Here is a 24,814-nt window from a genome sequence, read left to right as displayed (position 1 = left end):
AAGTGAGTGAATGTGGCTTGGCAGGATTAATCAAGCCTAACGACACATCTGTAGGTAGGCTCGCTGGGAGAAGTGAGCATCAATCACCGTCTGGAGCATCTCTCTCCCTCCCTTTCTCTCTTTCTCTCTCTGCTTCTCGTCAGCTGTATCGACCAGCGCTTTGGGCCCTTGGTAATTAAAAGGCATTGATCGGCCTCAGCCGCAAGATGCTGGGGAGCTTTCATGCAGCAGAGCTCACTTGGACCCTTAGAGAGAACAGGTGTGCGAATGTGTTTCACCATGTGTGAAATGCGTGTATTGTGCACATTGTTAATGTAGATTATGAATGAATGTGTTTTAATGTGGGAATGCCTCTTTGGCTGTTCAGTCTTTTCTAGGGTTAACTTGTAGGCTTCTTTCTTGTTCATCTGTATGCTTTGCAGTGATTGCGTCCTTTTAGCTTACATATGGCCACTCCATTTACACAGTTATAGAGCTCTGTGAGGCCTAATGTGCCTCCAGTGAGGTTCAGTTGAATTACCCATCTGGTAAAATATCTGAGGGCTGGGACAAAGCTCTAGGTCAGTGCGCTCTTATTAAATGAGAATTGTTGGGAGGAAAAAAACAACAACAACTGATTGATTCTACGCATACGCAAACCCCAAGACTCATCTTCCCCACGGACACACACATACACACACAAACTTCACACACGTTCTCTCTCTTCTTTTATTCCATCTGAGTGAACACAGTAAATCTAAGTGCTGCTAGATTGCAAGCGCTGCACATTTTTCGACCTCAGAGAGAAAGAGTCGAGCCGTCAAACAGGGGGCCTTGGCTGGGCTGAATAAGGACCAACACACTACTGTAAATACACCCCTGAGTCTTTACTCAGTCTGGCACACTGACTGAATGACACAGTGAGGGACACACACACACATTCCCCATGCTTGATTGACATGTAGTTGCATGAAAATATGTCTCTAATTTCTGTTTATTTCTGTAGTATATATTTTCCCTTGTGGTGTGATATACTGCAGTGGCCTTTCATTTGATGTCTGTGACTGAGTTATGCTTGTCTGAGCACCCATCTCCCCCTGCCTCTGTCCCTCATAAATCCGATGAATTACCCAGTATGCCCCCCCTCTTTCCTCCATTAACCCTCCCCTCCTCTCCCTCCCATCTCATCCCCTCCCCTTCTCTCCTTCCTGAACGAGTGATCAATTAAGACCCTGTCCCGCTCTCACTGCACGTCAGCACTTTCTCCCCCCCCCCACCGTATCTCCTTTCTCTGTCATCTTTCTCTTCTTTTTGGGTGTCGGGCCAGCCACTGTCAACACACAGAGAGATAGGGAGCAGACCAAAGGTGGTAGAAAAAAGAGAGACTCCTTTATTTTCAGGATGAGAAATTCTCTGTACAGATGTGAGTGTTGAGGTGTCAGTATGTGCTGGAAGGAAAACATCCTTCAACAAACCCCCCTGGCAGGAAGTTTACTTTCTGCCTGCTAGGAGATTTGACTTTAGAGAGGAAGAGAGAGGAGACAGAAGATGAAGAGAGGTGTAGAGATAAAGTATTTGTACAACTGTCTCTGCAGTCTATGCAGCAATTCATAGTGAAATAATGCATGTGTATAACCACTAGAGACAGTGTAGGTCAGGAATGTAGTAAACCTTTTTTGTCTTATTGGATCTTTGCGTTGAGTAAACTTCAATGGATTTCTTAAAGGATAAAGCTGTTGATATAATATATACAGTATATTTCGTATTGTCATCAAATCCCATGAAAACACCCTCGACTGTATATAAATAACAGTGACATCACCAGTTGGTTTTTGAACTCCCATTTTGAAGCCTCCAATTCAGCATTTTGGCCGTTGTTGGCCATCATGGATTTTTGGAGCCAGAAGTGACCATATTTGGGCGAAAGAATGGGGGTGTAGAGGAGCGAGCGGTTGATTTGACTAATAGACTGTGGCGACGCCTTGTAGGCAGCCTGACACTCAAAGCCATCACACCCTTAATTATGCAAATTTTAGGTCTTAAAATTTAAACAGGCTAGTTATATGAACATTTTACCTCGCCTGCAGTTGTCATGAATGGGACATATAGAGAGCAAAACGTTTTGTTGTACTAAATGTCTTTATTTCTAATGTAAATTTAGGCATTTTTAAAAGGATGTCTGTGGAGATTTACTTTTTACAAGTGGCCATTCAAGGAACTGTAGTTTTGGCACTTTAGCGTTGGCTTTATTTTCCAGCCCTGGAGGTTGCCACTTGGTAAACAGAGTGCTGCAGTGATGACTTTTTTTTTGTAGGCCAACCTGGAGGTAGGGTGCATTCACACCAGGATAGTCCAGGGGATTCAGTTTGATTGGGCAGGGAATGACGAAAAATTTCACACCTTCATTTGGTTTGGTTCACTTTCACACTGCACTTTTTAAAGTGGACCAAACCGCCTGGACAACATCACACAGTTACAACAGCTGCTCGTTTGGGGGCGGTATTGCCCAAAATGACCACTGACCAGGAAGAAAATAAGCATGAGGAAGAAGAAAACCCGGCTCATCGATTGGCCAGGACCAAAAACAGAAATCCATCCCCCTGAGCCGACAGCCAGCCATAGTCCTATGACTATACATCATTGAGCACCTGCACCTCCTCACTGTTCCACGTCTGCCCACGAGACATTTTCCAACTTTTTCTTTTTTTGCCTCTGCCTCTCCCAGTTCATGCTGTTGGCTTTGTTTTTTTCTACCCAAAATGCACTGCACTCTACATCACTTCCTTTCTTTGGTTCACTTCCTCTCTTTGGTTCGCTGAATAGTCCGTTTGCATTTCCCACTGTAAGCAACCCGCACCAGGGTTCACTTGCAAGTGAACAGAGACCCCCAGTTTTCTAGCGGACCAGGGTTCGCTCGTTTGGTCTGCACCAGAGTTCGAATGAGCGTTCACACCACTCCAAACAAACTGAACTATCCGTGGATGCGGACCAGGGTGCGTTTAAAGCGAACCACATAGCGCCAGTGTGAATGCGTCCTTAGTGTCACCCTGGTTCCCTTGACAAAAAGCCAGTGGGATTTTTTTCCACTGGATTTTAGATTATTGCAGAGAGTAAGCTTTTTGGTAAGCAAATGTTTATCATACTGAAAAGTTTTGTTCAGCAACATAATCTTCACAAATAAACACTTTGATGATTTTTGAAGCGTTAACGAATCATAGTAAAAAGTAAAAAGCTAACAGACTATAAATTAACTCAGGCTGTTCTCATGCACTGTTCCTATGTTTTCCTACAAAAATGAATGCACCAAAATTCTTACATGTCCCTCATATTCATTAGCCAGTAATTTGTGTATAACCCACATTTAGGAGGGCTGCAATCACATGACCAATGCGCTGATGGAAGTAAAGAAGGAAGCGGTCCTGTGAGGAGGCAGGTTGAGGTTGTCGATGGGTCACAAAACAAAAATTTCCCAGGACTTTAGCTTGTGAACTTTGAGTCATTTAAAGGTATGTCATCACCATGTTTCTTTTCCTAAACATAACCACAGTAAATTTACTGGCTTAAACCTAACTTGAGTAATTTAACATTAAATATGTAACCTCATTCGTTGGACTCTAATTCATCACACAAACTATTGTATGAAGATACATTGATTTACTGATGTATTTTATGCCACAGAACAAAATGTCAATGTCTCGCTTGTGTTAAAATCCTTGTTGTTAAAACCTTTTCAAAAAACCCGTTGACTTCAAGACAAGGGAACACGCAGTGCAAACCCATTTCCACGTTTTTGGACTCATTTCTGCAGCACTCCGTGGCAAATCCAACAACACCTGAATATTCCTTAATTACAATTTTTAAAAATGCTCGTTTATGTAGAGTCAGTCCTACATACACAGTCCTGCTGTTGTAAATACTCCCTAGAGCACCAAATGTGTGTTAATCCGCAGCTGAAAATAGTCCCCACAAAATGCACTACTTACTCCTGTTTGACCATTTTTTGCTAAAAACTCGCATGCCCAGCGCTTTCTGGTGAACAAGTTAAATTTTGTTTAAAATCTAATGAAAATACATGCTTGTGACCTGTTTTAAAGACTTTTTCTTTCTGGGATTTGTTAACAATACAAAAATTATACAGTCACTCCAGCCTTATCATTTTAGGGTGGTTTGGTTTTTGAGGAGGGATAATGTGTCTGCTTACAGTTTGAATGTATGGTCGAGTAGTGAGCTTAGCTTGCTTTGCTCATTTCATAGGTATCTGCCACCCAAATACAGGGAAATACACTTTATCCAGGGTTTAGTGCTTTGTTTGTTTTCACCAGTTATGTTATGTGTGTGGGCTGGGCACCTACAGTATATGTGCATGATGCAGTAAACTACTATTTATACTACTGTTTTCACAAATACAGAAAGATCCAATAGTTAGATTTATTTCCTGAAATTATATATTTCCAATGGCTATATCCACTTGAAAACTCATATTAAAGAGAATGTGACATTATCTTGAAATCAGTGATGCATTGGGAGGACTCAGCAATTACCTTTGCTGAATTATACAGAGAGGCATTGCTGAAGGTACTTCCAGGTTGATTTCAGTTGCTTCTAGGTATTTTGAACGATTTATCCTTATCTTATTCCCTTGGGCTGTGACCAAAATAACACCCTTACTAATGCTTCACTATTCCCAGTGGAGTAGTGGGATGTTTACAGAGATGTTGCATGCCACAGACACCCCACTGTAGGTTAGGGTTAAGAAACTCTATAGTAAAACAGAAATGATGTTGGACACAGCCGGGGTAGGTAAACAAAAAACAGACTGGAGGTTTGGCATAATGTAATTTCTGTGTTAATCCAGCCAGTTCTCTTTCCCAGGTTGTCAAACACCGAGGCACCCTTTGGCATCTCCATGAAATGCACTGGGCTTCAACTAATTCCAATATTTGCAATATATTGTAGTATCTGACGCTCAGAGCAACTGCAGTAGTATAAAGAGCGAGAAAGTCTGTGTAGGGCTGGAGGGAGGGGATGTGGACGAGTCAAACGAACACAGATTTTCATCCAGGAGAGTGTGAAACCAAAAGTCAGGGCTGTTTTAACGCAACATTAAGTAAATTCGGTCCATCCATGACGTATTAATGTCATTCACGTGGTGTATTTTGGACACCTTAGGTACTTATTTGAAACAAAAACATACACAGACGTCATGAGGTGTATCTCAGCATCGCTATTACCCACAGGGGATGTAACAAAGTGTCGGTATTTGATGACCTGGGATAAGAATGCGTTGGTTTATTATGAATTGTGTAATACATTCTGTCCTTGTCAGGTCAGACAGACATCTTTGGAAAATTTTAACATTTAAACCCATAGAGATGCATGAATTAAACCAGCCTACCCTTGCATTCAGCGTACATTCAAACTGCTCGCAGACACAAGAAAATCAAATTCCCTCAAACCCAAAGTAACTAAAGACATGTGTTGTTTATTAGGGACCAATTTCTGCAGATGCCCTGTGGCTGAAAGCTCTACTTTGAATTAAGACCCTTTAAATCAACACTTTATCAACTGAACTCAATTTCATGAAGATACAGCTCCATTAAAAACTCATATTTCATTTTAGATCCATGAGAAATCACTGATGAAGCTTTAAACCCCCTGAAGGGATCTGACAAAAATGTGATGGGATGTTGCCTCTCCATTTAAATTTGGGGATTTTGACTGATCTTATCCCATTTTGGTACCTTGCATGTTCTTTTAAAGACCAGACCTCTCATTTCAGTTATTAAACCTTTAATATGAAATCCAGTGAGATCTGTTGGTCTATTAGGACCTGCCAGACACAGTTAGGTAAGTGCTTCATGAGATATTATTGGCTCAAGTTTCCACTGTGGTGCAGTTACTGGCCATTGCGTTGTTGATGACCGGTTAATTCAGTTTCCCGGTCGTGATAAGCACTGCACTGTGCCCGCTGCTGAGGAGCTTTTGATCTCTGCTGATTGTTGCAGATTGGCAATCGTCTCAGAGAGATAAGGCCCTGGAAATTTAAAGTGGTTTGCGAGCGGAGAGGGGACTTCATCTTTTAAAAGCTTATTAGTCTTAAAGATTATCCAAGGTCTTTCAATTTGACGGTCATTAGACGGTTGTGATTGAATAATAGATGAGATCCTGTTCTGTTCCTCTCTGCTTCCTGATCTCCAGTCCACTATTGTGTATCCGAGCATCAAGCTGCTTACTCCACCTAACTCTGCCAGTGTCACGAGGGATGATGTCTCAGTCCTTCACGACTGGTCTTTGTTGTCTGTCCTTGTAAAAGTCTTTTTCTCCTCTCCCCGCCCTCTGCACCTCACATCACTTTAAATGATGCAGTCTGTTCTCAACATGTGGGAGTGAAGGACTGTCTTTCCTCCTCAGGAAAATAAAACAGCCAAATGTCTGTCTTATTTATCTGACTCTATCTGTCTGCCTGTCTCTTTCCCCCTCTTACTCTCTCAATCTCTCCCTCGCTTTAAGAGCTTTCTTACTTGAGGTTGCATTGGACTGATAATCTCTTTCTTTTTCTCTCTCTGACTCATTCTTCCCCCTAATTTTGGGGGGAAAGTCTTTGAATTAACCACAACAATCCATTTCACCTTGTCAAGAATCTGATAAAGCACCCTGCTCACCCTTATCTCATTTTAACTTCACTCTGTGCCCCCTTCCTCATCTGTTTTCTTCCTATATTTCAGTTACAAAACAGAATGTATTGCAAAGAAAACCATTTGTTGTTTTTTTTTCTATGTCCAAGTTCCTCACAATCACAAATCACAGAGCCTACAGTCCGCTGGAAATTGGGTTTCCTTGGATCCGGGCCCGCTCCATCCTTCATCCTATATTTAATTCCCCTCATCCTTTCCTTCACGCTTCCCCTCCTCTTTTTTCCCCCTTGCTTTCAAACAAAGTCCTTTGAAATAGCTTCCACAAAGTTGGGAGCAGACATGAGGATGGAGATGGTGCATATGATGTTGAAAACACTGAATGCCACCAGACACAGACGATCGATTACAGCGCCTGCAAATTTCCACTGGTCGGCCATGCTCTCTGCCTCATCCTGCTCCCGGAAACGGTCTGCCATGTAACGCACCTCCTCCAAGATGGCCTGTAGCTGGGGGTCTCCTATCCCCGCAGTCGAGCACCCTCCAAGACCTCCGGGGCCACCTCCAAAGCCCCCACCACTGGAAACAGTGCTGGGGCAGCCTACAGTATCCATGTTAGGGGTAGGAGGTGGTGGGGAGCTGCAGAACTGAGAAGGAAGGTGTGGAGGCGGGCTTCCTGCTACCCGCGGAGGCCCTGCAGAGATGTTATTCCTCTGGAGAGGCTCTGAGAGCATTGAAGGGTCCTCCATGCTCTGGTAGCCCATGTAAAGAAGGTTCCCGTTGTTGTTAGCGCTGGACTGGGCGTGGAGGTGAGGATGCCCCGCGTGGAGGGGCCCTGTTTGGAGAGGGGCCAGGTTCTGCGGGTGCAGCGGGTGGAGGGTGGGATCCGGAGGGTTTGGGATGCTCCCGCTCTGGGATCCAGAGGAGCACCGTCGTAAGTGGGGGGCACATGGGGGCCGCTCTGGGTCGTCATTCTCTCCTGGTCGCTTCATACGCAAGAACCATGCAACCCACTGCAGCAAGACGAGCTGCACCTGTGGAGAGAAAATGACAGAGGTGGGACCATGTTATTGTTTGCAAGTCATAAGTAAATCTCAAGTCTTTGCACTTAAGTCCCAAGTCAAATCGCAAGTCCTGTACTTTGAATTTCAGGTCCTAAACACTCATAATTTACATCAAATCATAATGTTTTCCCCATCTGTAGTTTTTGACGCGCACGTTTCGGATACTGCAATTTGATTTTTTTGTAGACCACCAAGTAGTTTTTGGATGCAAACAAAATTATCATTAGTATCATTTTTTTCCAATCAGTAAGTAACGTTTGATTTGAGACACACTTTTTAAATAACATAATTGGTAAACTATAGGCTTGAGGGAGGGTATCACTTATTGTCAGGTCAAAAGGCTTAAGTCCAAGTAAAGTCACTAGTCATTCAAAGGTAACGGAAACACAATGATTTTTCCCTCTTAATCCTACACACTGAACCTTTTAAGTCCAAGTCGAGGTGTAAGTCTTTTGAATTTGTCAAGTTGAGTCTAAAGTCATTAAATTTGAGTCTGACTTGAGTTCAAGTCATGTGACTTGAGTCTACACCTCTGGAAGCTGAAATGTGTAATAATGAAAGTGGATGACAGGAAGTAGCAGGGTGAAAAGAACAAAAACACACTCAAGGAAGCAAAAGAAAATAATAAAAATGCTGTTTAGCATTGAGACCTGCCAGGCATCAAAAGCCGCCTACACATCTTGACCTTCATATAACACCAGTTAAACCAGGCAAATAGCTTCATTTGTCGCAGATTGATGTCGGTGCTGTTTCCAACCTTGCATCCTGTTTTCAAAATGCAGCTGCACTTGTATAAGTAGAGTATGAGATCCTCGCCAGGGACGCCCAGTTAAAGTGCCTGAGGCAAAGAAGATTTTTAGCTTAAACTGTATTTCCAGCAGAGAGGATACTTCCAAAGACAGCATTAAATTTAAACTGTGGAATTATGAAGATTGACTGTCAGATTCCGTTGTAATGATCTTGCAATAACGTCTCAGTAAACTGCAGCATTAAGATAAAAAGAAGATTAGCTGCTGTCAAGTTGGTACAAATTTAAAGCTTGTTCTATTCTACTCTTGCTTCCTCTTTTCTCCTTTGGAACAAGACTACACGTCCCCTGAAAGGGCATATTGGCCCAACAGCATCCAGATGGGTGTTTGGCATCTAATGAGAAGCTAATGTCCAGATGACTGCTCAATTAGTGTGCACAGAGTGTGTTTACTGGCCAGGTAACAGTCCCTGTTGCTGCTGCTGTTGATGTTGTTTTTGTCCTGGCTGCAATTATGAACTGTGCTGGTTGGATGCACTCATCTGAACCACATCAATTAGCTTGTTAATTGGCCGTCGGACTGTCTGAACGAGCCATTCATCAACAGAACGTCCTTCACCGTGTATATATATGCGGCATGTGCACTCTCATGTAACCAAACGATTTGTTCATATATTGATAAATGTAGACCTCTTAACCAGCTGCATATCATTGTGTGTTGGTGTGTCATGTTTCTATTCCAGAACTTTCTTCTCCACATTTCACATTTTTGTTATGTTCACATTAGAATATTTTTTTTGTAAAGAGGCTTCATGCATTTTTTAGCATTGAACAGAAGCAAAGAAAAATAAGGAGAGGGAATGAGTCAAATCGAATCCGCCTACATATCCAGAGTACTTTGAAACGCACTCCTGTTGAAGTCTGTGGCGAGGCATTTGATGAACACGCTCAGGCAGACTGACACTGCCGGATGAGTCACAGCCGAGGAAGTCGGGGAATGAAAAGAGAAAGGAAACTGGCAGAGGAGCACAGGTATCACTGACAGATGGATGAAATGCTACTGAAAATGGCAGCGCATGAGACTAATGATGATGTAAGGCAGACATTAATAATAGGAATGGATCGTATCTGAGATAGGGTGACCAACCATTAACAGGACTTAACAATGATGCGCTCGAGGTTATGATGAAGAGCTCAGTCTCACCCATTTCGGCATGTTTCCTCCATTTGGATCGTGGTGATGGTACTGCAGAACCACCACTGTGGCGATGACTGACATCCCAACGATAATCATTATACTGGCAAAGTACTGACCTGGGCGGAGTAGAGTATGGAGCAGTGTCATATTTCATTTTGAAGTCATTTTACACACTCTGTCATTTTCTGCTGGCCTATTGACAGCCACAGCAAGTTCTGATTTGGCACACAGACCAAGACAAAAGCTACAAGGCCATCATAAAAACACACTTTCATGTTCATGTTCCTGTTTTATTCAAAACGAACACATCCTTTGTTAAATATCCCCGTGCCAACCTGGGACCTGCTACTGACACTACATGCCCGCTTAGCAACATAGTGTTTGTAAAATCAACAAACAGATTAAGACTGCATCAGGGTAGTTATTTTAATTAAGAAGAATTATGCTGAAAGCAGCACTCTGGTGATTATGACTCTACATTTTTTTTCCTGAAGTTTTTAATGACCAGGATTTGTGTCTTTAGGCAAAGATGGCCTTGCATCTGTCTCTGGCTGCAATCTTACTGTAGCTCACTAAATATAATTTCCAGCAGTGTGCCCGCAATCAATTTAGCCAATTAAAGTTTAAGGCGAGCAGATGGCTAAAATTAATTTTGTTGTTCTGTCTTTTTGTGGTAGAGCATCTATCACTGTGTATTAGCATGTTGTAACTGTGTATTTTATTCTTCATTATGTGTAGTTTTTATCCATCTAAAAATGAGAGTCATAGAGGGTGTGATATCCTGGACAGACTGTAAAGACGTCTGTCGCTGCTTGTGAATTGCAGTCAAACTGTCAAACCAGGTAGCGATACTGAATATGAATCAAGATTCTGTTACCGCATTGCCTATTTATCACCTCAAATGTTCTCAGAAACATATTTTAGTGAACCCATTATCTGTAGATTGAGGAAGTTTGTGACATGGCTGCCATGTTGGAAACCGTCAAGCCTAAACAAAGCACCCCTGACGGGCCAGAGAGAACGCTCTCTTTGTACAGCTAAACAGTACACTATAATATGTTTCTGAAAACATTTGAGGTGAGAAATAGGCAATGCGGTAACAGAATCTTGATTCATATTTGATCAGCGCTGCCTAGTTTGACAGTTTGACAACAGCTAATGAGCAGTGATTGACACGACTGACAGCTGCGTTAGAGACTCCTCGGCTGTGATTGGTTGTTCTCCTGATTCTTGTAAATGCCAGTAGGAGCACTATGAGGAGACAGAGGAGCATTTTAAGATTATCTGCCTCATGTACTGCTGTCAGGATATAGTGACATTTATTTAGAAATTTACCTTTTGGTTATTTTTGATTAGAAAAAAGTTACCTGCTGTAGCTTTAATGCCCCCCTCAGGATACACTGAAATGACTTTGGATCTTTTCATAAAGAACCATCATCAGGTCTCAAGCTATCCAGTATTTTGCTTTATTAATATCTGCAAAACTAATGTCAATCAGCATAAGCTGTGCTTTGGGTCATCAGAGATCAACTAGAGGCAAGTTCCTACTGTACACTAATTACTAGTGAAATATGTAACACTCAAGACCAAGATTGTCACCATCAGATGGAAACTTATTTAAATATTTAAACGGTATCCAGATTATGGGTGAAACAGTTACCAGTTTCACGATAAAATTCCAGATGGTTAATATTCCCTTTTCACATTTTAATTTTTAAAACCTTGTTTGATTGCTGCTCTTTGAAAAACTCATGTAAATATTGTCTAGCGTCAACCAAAGTACGCGACGTGCTCCTAGATGACATGGGTTTGTTTTGTCATCTCTATTAACAGATATCTGCATATGCAGAATTTGCAGGCAGTCGGACAAGACTTTGGTTTTCAGGCATTTTGGTTTCTGTTTGTAGTCTGAGTGGTATTAACCAATAATGTCTGAGTGGCAGGCGCAATGCCTGGGCTGAAATGTAATCTTGGAACCCACTGGCACCCATCGGCTATCCTCTAATGACAAGTTAGCTTTATATTAGCTTTTTAAAATTTAGCCATATTCATATACAGATATCTGTTTTTGTAGAGATTAGCTGAAATGTCCGATGCACAGAAAAAGGATGTTTTGGCCCATGCATCTGTTGGCTACACCGGATCATCCCTAGAGGCTTATCGTCGTTAGTCCGATAGCCGATGGGTTCAGAAACTGCTTTTGTGTCAATGAAAACATTGACGGAAGTGGAAGGCAGGGACAGCACTCTAGCTTTTTCAGCCTTAATGAACTGGCATGCAGCAGGCAAACCCAGTGATGCTATGATCCTTTATCCTCATCTACAGTGACGTAGACACTCAAGCAAGCATTTCAAAGACAGGCTGCTTATGCTCCAAAATAAATTAAAACGTGGTGAAATGAACATTTAATTTTGGTCACTAAAATCATGATATGAAATCAAACCATTGCATCTCTAATCTCTAGCAAGTAAGCCATCTTGATCTTAAATTGACTGTCATTAAATGTTGTAGCAGTGGGTTTTAATTGGATGTCATTAGACAGGTAAACAACTTGCTCACCATGTGACCTGCTCATGAAAACAAAAACACAGTCTCTCCTTACCTATAAGAGGGACAGAGTCTGATGTGGCTGGCATGATCTCTGCGACCAGCAACATGAACACAGTAAGAGACAGCAGGACGGTGATTCCTGCAGAGAGAGACAGACAGATGTGAAAACTACATTTTGTTGAGCAATCAATATTGTGGTTTTGTCTCCTCCTCTGAGTAGTGGCACTGCCTTGTGAGACACTACATTAGTGTGTGTTTGGTGTTTTGATTAATGGTCACAACCGGGATGAGTTCGCGTTCGATTTATTTAAATGACCAGCTAATGCTCATACAGTGAATTACTTTTTGGCATTCTGTACCCCTACAGCAAAAAGCACTTCCATGCAGCACATAGCCATTTTTTTAAGATGTCCAAACTCCGCATGCGTGCACCTTACACACTCTGCACTGAAACTCATCTCCATCTTCATTTATCCTCCTCCACACTATCTGTCTCACTTCATCCAACAGACAGAATTTAAGGAGTGCTTTGTTGGCATAACAGTGGCCATACAGGTGCATTCAATTAAATGTAAAGCCCGAGAGATAAAATATGAATGCCCTTTAAGGATATTAGGAAAATTAAAAATGCTTCTTTTATGCTGCTATTCTTTCTCAGAAATGACACTTATTCTTTTTAAAAGCACACTCCTCTCACCCTAAAGGCAAAGCCACTTGGTCACTGTGTGTCCTCCATCAAGCATAGTGACAGAGTATTTTCCTGGAAGGCAGTGTGTAAGCTCTCTCCGCCTAATCAATTCACTAGCCTTAATTACATCAATAGGTTAATTGGCCGTGTGTGTAAGGCCTGGCATTATTTTCTGTAAAGAAATGCTGCGTAATGCATCCTGTATTGGGGTTAAGGATATGCTCTGACAGTGCTGTCGCGGCTTCTCCCTCAGATCCCATCTGTCATACATGGGTCAAATGACATTTACAGAAGACAGAAGCATTTATCTGTTTATTATTAGTAGTTTGTTGTATGTGGTGAATGATTGGACTAATACAAAGACACTGGATTAATATGAAAAAAAGTGCAGTTTCTTTTAAAATACACTTCCGTTTTCACAGGAAATTTGCAGTTTACATATCATCTCTTTCAAAATAAACACACTATGTCAATACAACGCCGCAAATTGACTTTTTTTTCCTTCAACATCAAACCCATATGGTTGGGTTTAGGCAACAAAATAAAGTGATTAGGTTTAGGAAAAAGGAACAAGGTTTGTTGGACCCAACCACCACCCCTCCTGCCTGCCCCACTTGGACTTTTGCTGCCTAAATTTTCGTCCTTGCCCCGCCACGTTTCCCCCTGACGCTGCTGGGCACCGTTAAACTAAGCGGCAATCGACTGCGTATCATGCTGACGTTAAAGGACGCCTTTTTTCGTTGGTTTCTACAGTAACCCAGAACGGATATGCCAGACACTGGCTCTAGATAGGGGCATCTGCAATTTGCGTTTTTGCCTTGGCCACCACAGTTAGCAACCCCTCGGCAAAGTGGCAAACAGTGTTGGAAAAACACTGATATTTAATGTTTAACTGCTTTTTTTTAGGGTTTTTACTGATTTAAATCACCTGGTCTGTTTGTTTTGTAAAGAAGGAGACCTCTGTGGATAATTCAGCTCCTGGTAAAAACCTCTTGAATCTTGGATCTTAAGTAATCAAAGAAAAAAAGGTGGACACACATGAGCAGGTGCTGGGCTAGCGGCCTGTCTGCGTCAAGCCAGACAGCACATTTGTAATGTGAAGCTGCTTTATTCAGTGTTTTCAATGGTTTTAATCACCTGGTCAATCATCACATGATTCACAAGCACGACACAGCTGCTGCTCACCGCTCCCTCAGAGGATGGGTCAAATGTGGAGAACAAATTTCACACACTCAGGTGTGTGGCAATCAGTGGTACTTTAATCTTTAATCTTAATCTGTTCTAGAGAGGAGGAGACCTCTGCGTATAATTAGGTTACAGGGAAAAAAAACTCTAACCAGGAGTTTACGCTTGGCACACAGGAAGAGTTTCAGCTAATTACAATCTGCAATCCTCACCGCTAGATGCTGCTGAATCCAACACACTGCTCCTTTAAATAACTGATTTTTTTTTAAATCTATAAGGCCTCAGATAATAGTGAAATTTTGATTTTACAGAGCCCAATAGCTTTTTTTTGTCTGACCACAGTCTAAAACCCAAAGGTATTTTATTTACAATCACTTAAATCAAAAAAAAGAGCATCAAATTGTCACATTTGAGAAGATAAAACTAGAGACTTTGTTATTTTACTTTAAAATAGACTGAAACAAATAATCGGTCATCAGAGGTTGCCATTTATATTTCTGTCAATCAGGTATTTGATTAATCGACTTTTCCTTTCAGCCCTCCCCGGAAAGGTCACATTATCTAGAGTCTGCGTTGTCTGGAGTCTGATGAGGTGAACGTCATCCATCTTGTGCTCCAAACAGGTTGAAACAGATATTAAAATGTATTTGCAGCTGCTCCTGGATGGCGCCACTGCTTCCCCTCTCTGTCTCTCTCCTCCAGCCTATTATGGTGCGATTTAGAAGTCTCCCACCTTTCCTTCCTCATCAGTCCTCCCTCTCTCTTTTGTGCTGTCCTGTCTCATCCTTTTCGAATTCTCCTCCTGTCTGCATTTCCCTTTTCTCTACCTTCCCACACCCATCTGTCTCTGTTCCTCCTCCTCCTCGCATTTCTCATCTTTCTATTTCATCCTGTAATCCCTCTCCTCTCTCAGCTCCACACCCTCGCTCCCTTTGCCTCTTTCATCCCGCCCCATACTCTTCAACTGCCACTGCTTCATTTTTTCCACCTTTATTCTAGGAAGGTTTGCTTGTTGTCAGTGCTCAGTTTTAGGAAGTCATGCTACTTGTACGTTCACACCTTGGAGCATTAGAGCCGCCAAGCTGGAGATTTGTTTTGGTCATGCACACGTCATGGGTAGGTGGTATATAGATTTTACAGCTGATGTAAATGAAAACATGTCGCACAACTATTAGTTCTATTCATCTCACCAAACATCCAGGGGTGATGTCTGAGGTTGTTTCCTTTTTTTCAGTCCATTAGTCAGTCATGTGACTTATACAGTCACCATAGACATGAAGCACAGGAGCCATATTATCTTCATCCTTTGTTAAAGTACGTTTTACAAAATCCCATATTTACTCTCAGTGGTTACAGAAATTTGTGTTGTGTGCGTCATGGATGTATTACTGAACGGACCTACCGGGCACAGGCCCAGGGGCCCAAAGTGTCAGGGGCCCCACCTGCAAAATGTCATTCAAATTAACACATACCCACCAGTGAGAGGCTCAAAACTACCACAAAAACACACAAAACAACTACAAAGATACGCAAAACAGCAACAAAAAAATTACTCAATGATCACTGAAATTATCAACTAGGAGGAGACTCAAAATAACCACAAACAGTCCACAAAGAGATTCAAAGGAACTGCAACGAGACACAAAATAACTACAGAAACAGGATAACAACCACAGACACAAAATGATAACAAAGAGACAAAAACCAACCAACCTTTGTCTCATAATCCGCCCATGGTGTGAGTGCGTTTTCTTCCTCACAAACCATTTGCAAAGCTGTTTTTTGAAGTTAAAGACCTGCATTTTTTACTTTCATGTTCACTGGCTATAAGTCTTTTTTTCTGAATGTGTCTAAAATGTGTATTGCATCGCTCATATGTTGTTTGTGTGTCTGCATCCTTGTGCACGTGCATAAGAGCAAACAAAACGGATGCCCACTCATGAAATCATTATGCTACTAGCTGGATTACCGATCAGGCCCAAAGTGTCAGGGCCCCCCCCAACTATAACTATAAAAAGAGGAAAACAACCACAAAGACACACAAAATGACTACAAAGAGACACAAAACCACAGAGAGATACGTAACAACCACAGAGAGTTGCCTAACAACCAGAGAGATACGTGACAACCACAGAGAGATACGTAACAACCAGAGAGATACGTAACAACCCCAGAGAGATACGTAACAATCCCAGAGAGATACGTAACAACCACAGAGAGAGATACGTAACAATCACAGAGAGATACGTAACAACCCCAGAGAGATACGTAACAACCCCAGAGAGATACGTAACAATCACAGAGAGATACGTAACAACCACAGAGAGAGATACGTAACAATCCCAGAGAGATACGTAACAACCACAGAGAGATACGTAACAACCCCAGAGAGATACGTAACAACCAGAGAGATACGTGACAACCACAGAGAGATACGTAACAACCCCAGAGAGATACGTAACAACCCCCGAGAGATACGTAACAATCACAGAGAGATACGTAACAATCCCAGAGAGATACATAACAACCCCAGAGAGATACGTAACAACCAGAGAGATACGTGACAACCACAGAGAGATACGTAACAACCCCAGAGAGATACGTAACAATCCCAGAGAGATACGTAACAACCAGAGAGATACGTGACAACCACAGAGAGATACGTAACAACCACAGAGAGATACGTAACAATCCCAGAGAGATACGTAACAACCCCCGAGAGATACGTAACAATCCCAGAGAGATACGTAACAATCCCAGAGAGATACGTAACAACTGTGTTTCTTTATCCTATGCAGTTAAGATCATGGGGCCTTTTGCGTGTCTGTGCCCAGGGGACCACTGACACAGAATCTGCTTTTGGCTGCTCGTGGTCAGAAACATTGTGTCTTTTGATTTTGATATCCTTGCATCTGCACCTCGCTGTGTGCACAATCCAGTTAAAAATTGATACCTAAAATATTCCTACTTCTGGTGTCCTTTTGCTCCACTACAACGGCCTTGTCCATCTATTTCCTCCATCACTGCTCTTTTCAATCCACTCACCCAGTGAGATCTTCTCCCCAGAGTCAGCTGGCAGCACAAAGATGAGCAGGGTCATTGAAGACAGCAGCACACAGGGGATGAGCAGGTTCAGGGCGTAGTATAGCGTCCGTCGCCGTATTGTCACGACAAACGTCACATCCGGATAAGGCTCCTTACAACAATCATAGAAGACCTCGTTTTTGGTGCCGGGAACCCCTGAGGAGCAGGGACAGAGAGAAATCAACTCAGCTGCCCTGCAGCTGGATGTTTTTGATGAGCATACCATGCAGGGGGTCACTCACCTATTAAGTCCCACTCTCCATTGGGCATGTACCCTGAGATGTCGGCATCATTCATCTGAAGGTCCAGCAGCCAGCCATCGTACGTCCAAGATCCAAACTTCAGCTCACACTTCTGGATGTCAAAAGGGAACCAGCGAACGTCCACGTTGCATGTGCTCATAAAGATTCCTGAAAGAGACAAAAGAAGACAAAGACCCGGCCGCAGAGGGTTAAAGCTTCACCGTCCATTGATTAAATGACAACATTGGCCCCTGAAGTTTTCTGGACAGAGGTGACAAGGGATAGATTACCCAGAGGGCCACTTGTATTGTGCGGAGAACCTGTCCTGAATATCAAGTTGCTTGTCAGAAGGAATCATTCATTCATTTCATATCCACCCAGCGCCAAGGACTGAGTTCTGAACTCAAACACCTGACATTTTTATATAGAAACGCTGTGAAATGTGCTGCAACACGTCCAAGAGTGCGCACTGCAATAGGATTTTTATTAACATTGTGCAGAGAGTTTACTATTTTGAAATTGAGTTTGGGGGCTGGAGAAGTGAAATCAAAGTCTAGATTGGAAACAACCTCCCATCAAAGAAATGTGTGTAAAAAGAAAAAAAACTTGGCAGCAGCGTTGTCACCCGCAGGTTTCAGATATTCTCTCCTGCAAACAAATGCTGTTTCTGCGCTCTGCCTGCACACACAGCTGTTAGCGAAGCCTCGGCAATAGAAGGGAACAACAGTGACACTGAAAAATGAGATTGTGCACCGTGCCTTAATCTGATTACCACTTTTATTATGCTGAATAAATGCACTCACATGCATATGCCTAGGCCAGCGTGAGCACATAATCATAAAGACACACACTCGCAGACTGGTGTCCAGCCCCCAAACGAAGAATCACAATGATCCTCACAGTGGGTAGCTGACAAACTCCAGCTCCTAAAGTAATTACTGAAATAAACGAATTAAGCCTCGTTGAGACGTGGAGATGCACGCAGAACCAACATGCCAGTGAAGCCTCACAGACCTGAAAGCCGTTCATTATGAGGCTGCCGGCATGCAAATCAGCCCTCAGAGTGGAATGAAAGCAAAGAAAGGAGGTTAGCAGGTTGAAGGCTGCTTTCAAAGCAGAGGTTGATCACGAAAATGACATCAAATTAAGTAGCAGCTATAAATTTTCCTACGTGTTCTCCTACATCCAGGCTCTGACACCAGCTTCTTGCCCTGACGATGTCTTTATAATGACTCCTGTTGTGAACTTCTGAGGCACTTAACCTGAAATTACACTGATCAGGTTAAAGTGGTTCTGTCTGCATTTGCCGCCCACTGATCTGCACAGTATATTTCTGTACCCTGCCTCTCACAGATATCCAGTAACCTTGAAGCAACGCTCACAAACACGACACCTGGATTTTTCTGCAGCTTGGAATAATCTTTCTCTCTCGCTCTCTCTCTCTCTCTAATGCAGCACGGCTTCCAAAATAAAACTCCATCATTTCTGAAAATCGCTTCCCAGGTAGGCATTACAAGGCCCAGAGACAAGATTCCCCATTTGCAAATGTCACCCAATGAAGATATGAGCTAAAACCTGTTAGGCCTTATCTCCCATTACACCGTTAAACCCAAACATAACACCTTTACCTCTGCAGCTACGAGAGGTTTTCCTGCAAATGATAGTGTGCAGCAGACACCTGAGATCCTCCGCCTTTGAATTATTTACCGTGTGTCAAGCTCCTGCTCCATGCCTGCCACCCACAGACCTGTTGCCTTTTATTTACTGGCAGTAACAGCCCAAAAAGACCTCAGAAATTGCAACCAAGCTCGTGTGAGGGAGTCAGAAAAAGCTGGTTTGCTGCTTTTTCTCATCTTCATTTTTACATTTACTCCATCTCTCCCTGCTCTCTTTCTCATCCTGTTTTGTCGTAAAAACCTCTCCTCCTCATTCTCCCAGAGCAGAGCTCAATCTTTTTATTCTTTCCCTAATTGGCTCTGATCCAAATCGCAGCATTAAGGAGCTGTATTTACATTCAGCAGCAGCCTATTAATAAACATGGCTGCTGAATAGAATTGATAGAGTGGCTTTCTGAGCTCACAGCCCTCGACTTTTACTTCAGAGGGTCATTTCAACTCAGCCCCCTCTTACACTAAGGATTCAATCTCAGCCGGCTGTAATCTGGTGTATAAAGAAACCACTGAGAAAATACAAGGTAAAGACCCGTGGAAACCCAGGGGAGCCACTACTTTCACACTTGCTTGGGTCTTGCGTTCGGGCTAAAACAGCAAACTGAGGAAGCAAGCATCTCCTATTTATAGGTGTTACTCACAGCGCTGGGTATCTGTAACCAGCCAGTAACCAGGGATGCTGTTTTATACCAATAAAATATTAATATTAAATGTACAAACGGTAGAGGCATGCAGAGATTGCATAATGAGATTCTGCCGCTGCACCATAGGGAGATGAGGAAGTGATAGGAAAGGGAGAACGGGATAGACAATAGTGAGACAATGAATGAATGAATAAAGGAAAAGGCGAGACTCACCTGGAGGCAGATACTCGGCATAGCCGCTGGAGTTCACCAGGACATTGGTCTTAAAGGTGGAGTCAAAGTCGTCATCTGCACTGAGGAAGGACAGGGGAGGCAGTGACACTACTTGTTGGAATCAAATATTTATGGATGAGGTGTGTGTGTGTGTGTGTGTGTGTGTGTGTGTGTGTGTCTGTGTGTCTGTGTGTCTGTGTGTGTGTGTGTGTGTGTGTGTGTGCGCGCGCGTTGAGGTGTTTATGCGTGTTTTACCTGTTGTAGAGCAGAATGTCTGGTGTCCAGACCTGGTCGGTGGTGAAGCGGAGGTTTTTCACTCCAGGATGTTCACTCTGGTTCCACTGGAGATAGTGGTCGAACCAACTCTTAAACACACACACAGATACAGTCTGCACAGGCAAGCTACTTTATCTCTAAATATCATTTCAGCAAACTATTACTCTTTTACAAAATATTTCTTTACTGTTTAAAAAGATGAGCTGTTTCTGGAGAACAGCTTCACTTTCCTCTAAATACATTTTAAAGATATCATTAGATTAACAGATTGGGAGTCAGGACTTTAATTCACATGTTGAAGGTTGTGTAAACTAGTTTAGATAAATGATTTTAACCCATAACAGCAGCAAATTCATTATCATGAATTGAATTGAATATCTCAGGGGTCCTTACCATCCGTAGCCACATGTTAGAGGTGAGCACCTGGTTCTTCTCATCCTGCAAAACATTTAAAATATTCTTATTTCTCTGTAAATCACAAAGAGTAGAATATGACTTTGCATCCATATTCAAGATTACAGAAAAGACACAATTTCTCCTCCAAAGCCACAAGTATTACAAAAGCCTCTCATTATCACTGCTATTATCATTGTTAATTATAATAATCTCACTGCTGCAGGCATAAATATATATATAATGCCTATCTTGGCACCAACACGATGATTTTAATCCTCTTTTTTCAGGCTGCTTTTCATATTGATTAACAAAACAAAACTAGAGACTGCGAATGCTTATTGTTCTCCAACAAAAAAAGCTTCATCACCTGGACTAAAAACATGATTTTATATTTTAAAATCTGACAGCCGACTGGTGATGATGAACATCAGGTTGAAAACAACTGCGCCTGTAGACACCTACCACGTCCATGATCTGTATCATGCTAAGGGAGAAGACAACGGTGAGAGGGTGGGAGTCGTTGCCCACCGGCCGCTCCATCCGGTTGTAGTCCTTCAGGAGGTTCTTCAGCAGGTTCCTCTGGTGAGGACCCTGCAGTGACACTGGAGAGGCAGAAACATATTAAAATCTGTGAAAACAAGACACACTCCACACCATGAAAAACCTCTGTATGTTGAAGTTAAGGTCATCTATAAAGCCCTTAAAGACAGATCAAGTGTGTGTTCCCTGTGAAGTCGATAAAAATAACATCAACTTTTAAGGAAAACCTTCGACAAAAACCTCACTATGGAATCAAATGATACGTCTGGGTGGGAGTACAGGCAGGCAGGAACTGATGCTGAAAATAGAAAAAAAAATGTTGCTGATCAAATCAGAAGATTCAGCCCTCAGGAACTGAACTTCCTTATCTATAAATACCCGAGGAACAAGACTAAAAAGAGGAGCGATGGAGAAAAGCGAGAGAAGCAGGATTTAATGATGAAATTAGCAGAAATGATAAAATGATTTTCTTTTATCACCATTCGTCACACTTAACTTGACTTTTATAGTTTCACAAATGAAATATGGAAGAGACGGTCCCGCTCCTTAGTTACATTAAAATATTTAACATTAAAGGAATACTTCTCTCACAAAATGATGAACTTGTGTATTAATTACTCATCCTGTGTTGTGTTGAGTTCGGGCAGAAACTTTGTTGCTTTTGCATGCCTCCATGCGGAATGAAGAATTCAAACAACTGAGACCATTTTTGACGAATTGAAGCAAATGTTACTCTTAAACAACTTGTGCAGTATAATCCAAGTCTCATTTATCCAGTCATATGCTCAGTACTTCCCAAACACATGCATTTTCTCCAAAACCATACAATTCAACACACCTCAGCATGAGAGAAGTAAACCTGGGCAAACGCATTCGTTTGAACTCCGCTCATGCATTCCACTGAGTTGCCGTGGCGCACCACTTGTCCATGTGTGAGACTGTTTATGTGAAAGTGTTTTAAATAGTAAATGGACCTGGACTTGCTTTTACACTACATGTCAGATTCACCCATTCACACATATTTACACACTGTTGGCCGAGGCTACCATACAAAATGGCAACTGCTACTCAAATAGCCATTCATGCAAACTCACACACCACCATCGGGAGCAATTTGGGGTTCAGTATCTTGCCCGAGGACACTACGACATGTGGACTGAAGGAGCCTGAGTTCGAACCGCTGATCTTTTAATTGGTGAATAATTTGCTTAACCTCATGAGGCACAGCCGCCTCAAAGCTTAAATAGTAAAGGTTTAGCAAAAACACATGTATCTTGGAAGCGCTGAGTGTACGGGAGACTTGGATCATAGTGCACGAGTTGTGTGAGAGTTCGTAAACGGATGGTTTGAGATGGTATTGCCATTGTTAAATGCGGACCTCTTTTACTACGTCTTTGGGTTCTTTGTTCATCGTGGAGCCATGTGAGAAAAACAAAGTCTTCTTCATGAACTCTGCGTAATACAGGGTATGTAACTGATATACTAATAATCATTTTGTAGGTTGAAGTCTTCCTTTAATATGAAAAAATACAGAAAGAAAGCAGGAGAAAGGTTCAAGAAGAGCGCGCACAACAGTCAGCAAACAAAATGTAATCTAATTAGAAATAGTGGAAAACCTAATCAGGGGATAATTGGCACTAATGAATGAATAATTAGGTTAGTTTGAAATGCTCACAGAAGAGATATTGATGGACTAATTGAATGGGCATGGAGGGAGTGTAAGCAGACTCTAATGTGACCCACAAATGTGCAGACCAATTTAAAATGTAAAGGATGTTGTGTTACTGTATCGTCCTCTTTGTTTCCCATCAGTGGGTCCATCATAACACAGCCAAGCTTATTTCAAACTCCTGTATTTTATTCAGTATTCTATTTGAGATTCTGCTGTTTCTAAACCTATCATGTATACCATGCTGGAGCACAGGGAATCATTATGAAGTGATGTTTCTCCAGTTGGTGCAATAGTGAAGCAATTAAAAAATGGGGTCTTGTATTCGAAAATTTCGCTCAGTCTGGTGTTATATAACCCCAATAAAGTGCTGGAAAAGCAGATGCAGGACATACTTTATGTGAGAGATTGCCAAACAGTGTGGAAGATTTGTTTTGTTTCTCACGTTGGAGCGTATTTAAAGAGTTTAAGAACATAACAGGTTTGAGCCCCAGTGGAGCAGTTGCAGAAATGTCCATGTATGTATTAGAAGATGGGTTCTTTCCAGGCAGAGTGATGAAAAAGCCCTGGATGTTTCCTCCACTACAGCGTATGCAGGAGCATAGTCTGAAACTTTTGCCTTTATGTCCTCTTGTCTTTTCTTTGCTGGACTTTCTGGCAGAAAAATCTCACTCTCGAAAAACACAAACAGAAAAACATTTCACTTCTGGCACTTCTGCCTGTAGGGAAAGTTCACCCACTCTCCTCTCGGCTCTGTCATCAACTGTCAGCCTTTATACTCACTTCTGCTGCTTGGAGCCCAGTCAGCTCGGCTGCAGTGACGCGTCCACAACACAACAGGGAGGCAAGATGGAAGAGACGATCTATACGTGCAATTCAATTGATCTGTGACCTGTTTTCTGCGGGGGGCAAGATCCCCTGTCATTCACACAGATTTGGACAGAGAGAGGCTTGCGAGGAATGAGGGAGGAAAAGCGATGAAATGTTATGATTGCCCAGATTCTTCTATACACTGTTTCTGTCATCTGCCTCGCTGCACATAATCAGTCTGCCTGTTTAAACATCTCATGTACAGGCATCCAAACCCCTGGGTCAACTCAGCATGTATATCCAGAAAAATAAAAACTCAGGGATGTAAACAAGAGAGCAAACAGGTGAGCCAAATTCTCACTTTTCTTCTCCCAGTCTTTTCTCCTCTATTTTAAAATCTTATTCCAGCATATTTTCACAGATTAACCATCAACAAAATCAACTCCCAGCTCCTGAATCCCTATCAAATCACACTTTGAGACTAAAGTGCAGCTGCTGCAATTCTGATCCCCGAAAACAGAATGAAAGACAGAGAGAGAGGTGTTCAGGCTCACCGTGGATCAACGCAGAGAATCCAGAGAGGAGCAGAGCCACCGAGTGCCACATCCTGGTGGTGAGGAGCAGGAGAAAAGAGGAGGCAGAAGAGGAGACGCTCCGGATGTTGAAGAAGGAGGAGGAGGAGGAGGAGGAGGAGGAGGAGGGGAAGGAGGAGAGGGAGGACAGACTCAGGAAGCTGCTGGAAATCCCCCGGTCTGCATCCAGTCGGCATCGGAGAGAAGGAGTGTGAGTGTGTGCTGGAAGAGAGGGGAGCTGAGAGAGGGAGGAAGAGGAGGAGGAGGAGGAGGAGATGGTGGCTGTGCTCTCTCTCTCTCTCTCTCTCTCTCTCTCTCTCTCTCTCTCTCTCTCTCTGTGTCTCCTTGTCTCTCTGGGAGGTGGGACTAAAATGGGGAGAGAAAAATGTCAGTGATGGGGGTGAAAGGGGTTGAGGATAGAGCAGGAGGTGGAGGAGGGAGAGGTTTTAATTGGTCTGTCGCCATGAGTTGACCTTTCTAAAGACAACAGGAACAGATGATGCGGACAATTTTAAACACTAATGGAGAATTGACTGACTAAGTGTGATAATGAAAAAAGGAAAATGGGGAAATAAAAAAGTGGAAAAGTAGCTAAAGGGAAAGGGTTTTAGATGTGCTTTTGTTTGTGCACAAACTGAACACAAAAACAGGCAT

At 42.5% G+C, this 24,814-nt stretch overlaps 1 protein-coding gene across 1 annotated transcript; it reads right to left on the bottom strand.

The window, feature by feature from the left end:
- Positions 1-1,354: 1,354 nt before the first annotated feature.
- Positions 1,355-24,385, bottom strand: chrna11 (cholinergic receptor, nicotinic, alpha 11). The gene is made up of 10 exons (XM_049603173.1): positions 24,143-24,385; positions 21,032-21,171; positions 20,567-20,611; positions 20,153-20,262; positions 19,898-19,977; positions 17,371-17,538; positions 17,090-17,284; positions 12,224-12,310; positions 9,628-9,737; positions 1,355-7,645 (listed from the first exon to the last, which is right to left on the bottom strand). Exons 1-10 carry the CDS (start codon positions 24,192-24,194, stop codon positions 6,908-6,910), a joined length of 1,725 nt encoding a protein of 574 aa, XP_049459130.1. The 5' UTR covers positions 24,195-24,385; the 3' UTR covers positions 1,355-6,907.
- Positions 24,386-24,814: the final 429 nt, after the last annotated feature.

Source organism: Epinephelus fuscoguttatus, linkage group LG17 (assembly GCF_011397635.1).
Source record: "Epinephelus fuscoguttatus linkage group LG17, E.fuscoguttatus.final_Chr_v1".
Taxonomy (NCBI): Eukaryota; Metazoa; Chordata; class Actinopteri; order Perciformes; family Serranidae; genus Epinephelus; species Epinephelus fuscoguttatus.
Note: the sequence above shows the minus strand (reverse complement) of the source record. Positions and strands in the feature narration are given on the sequence as shown.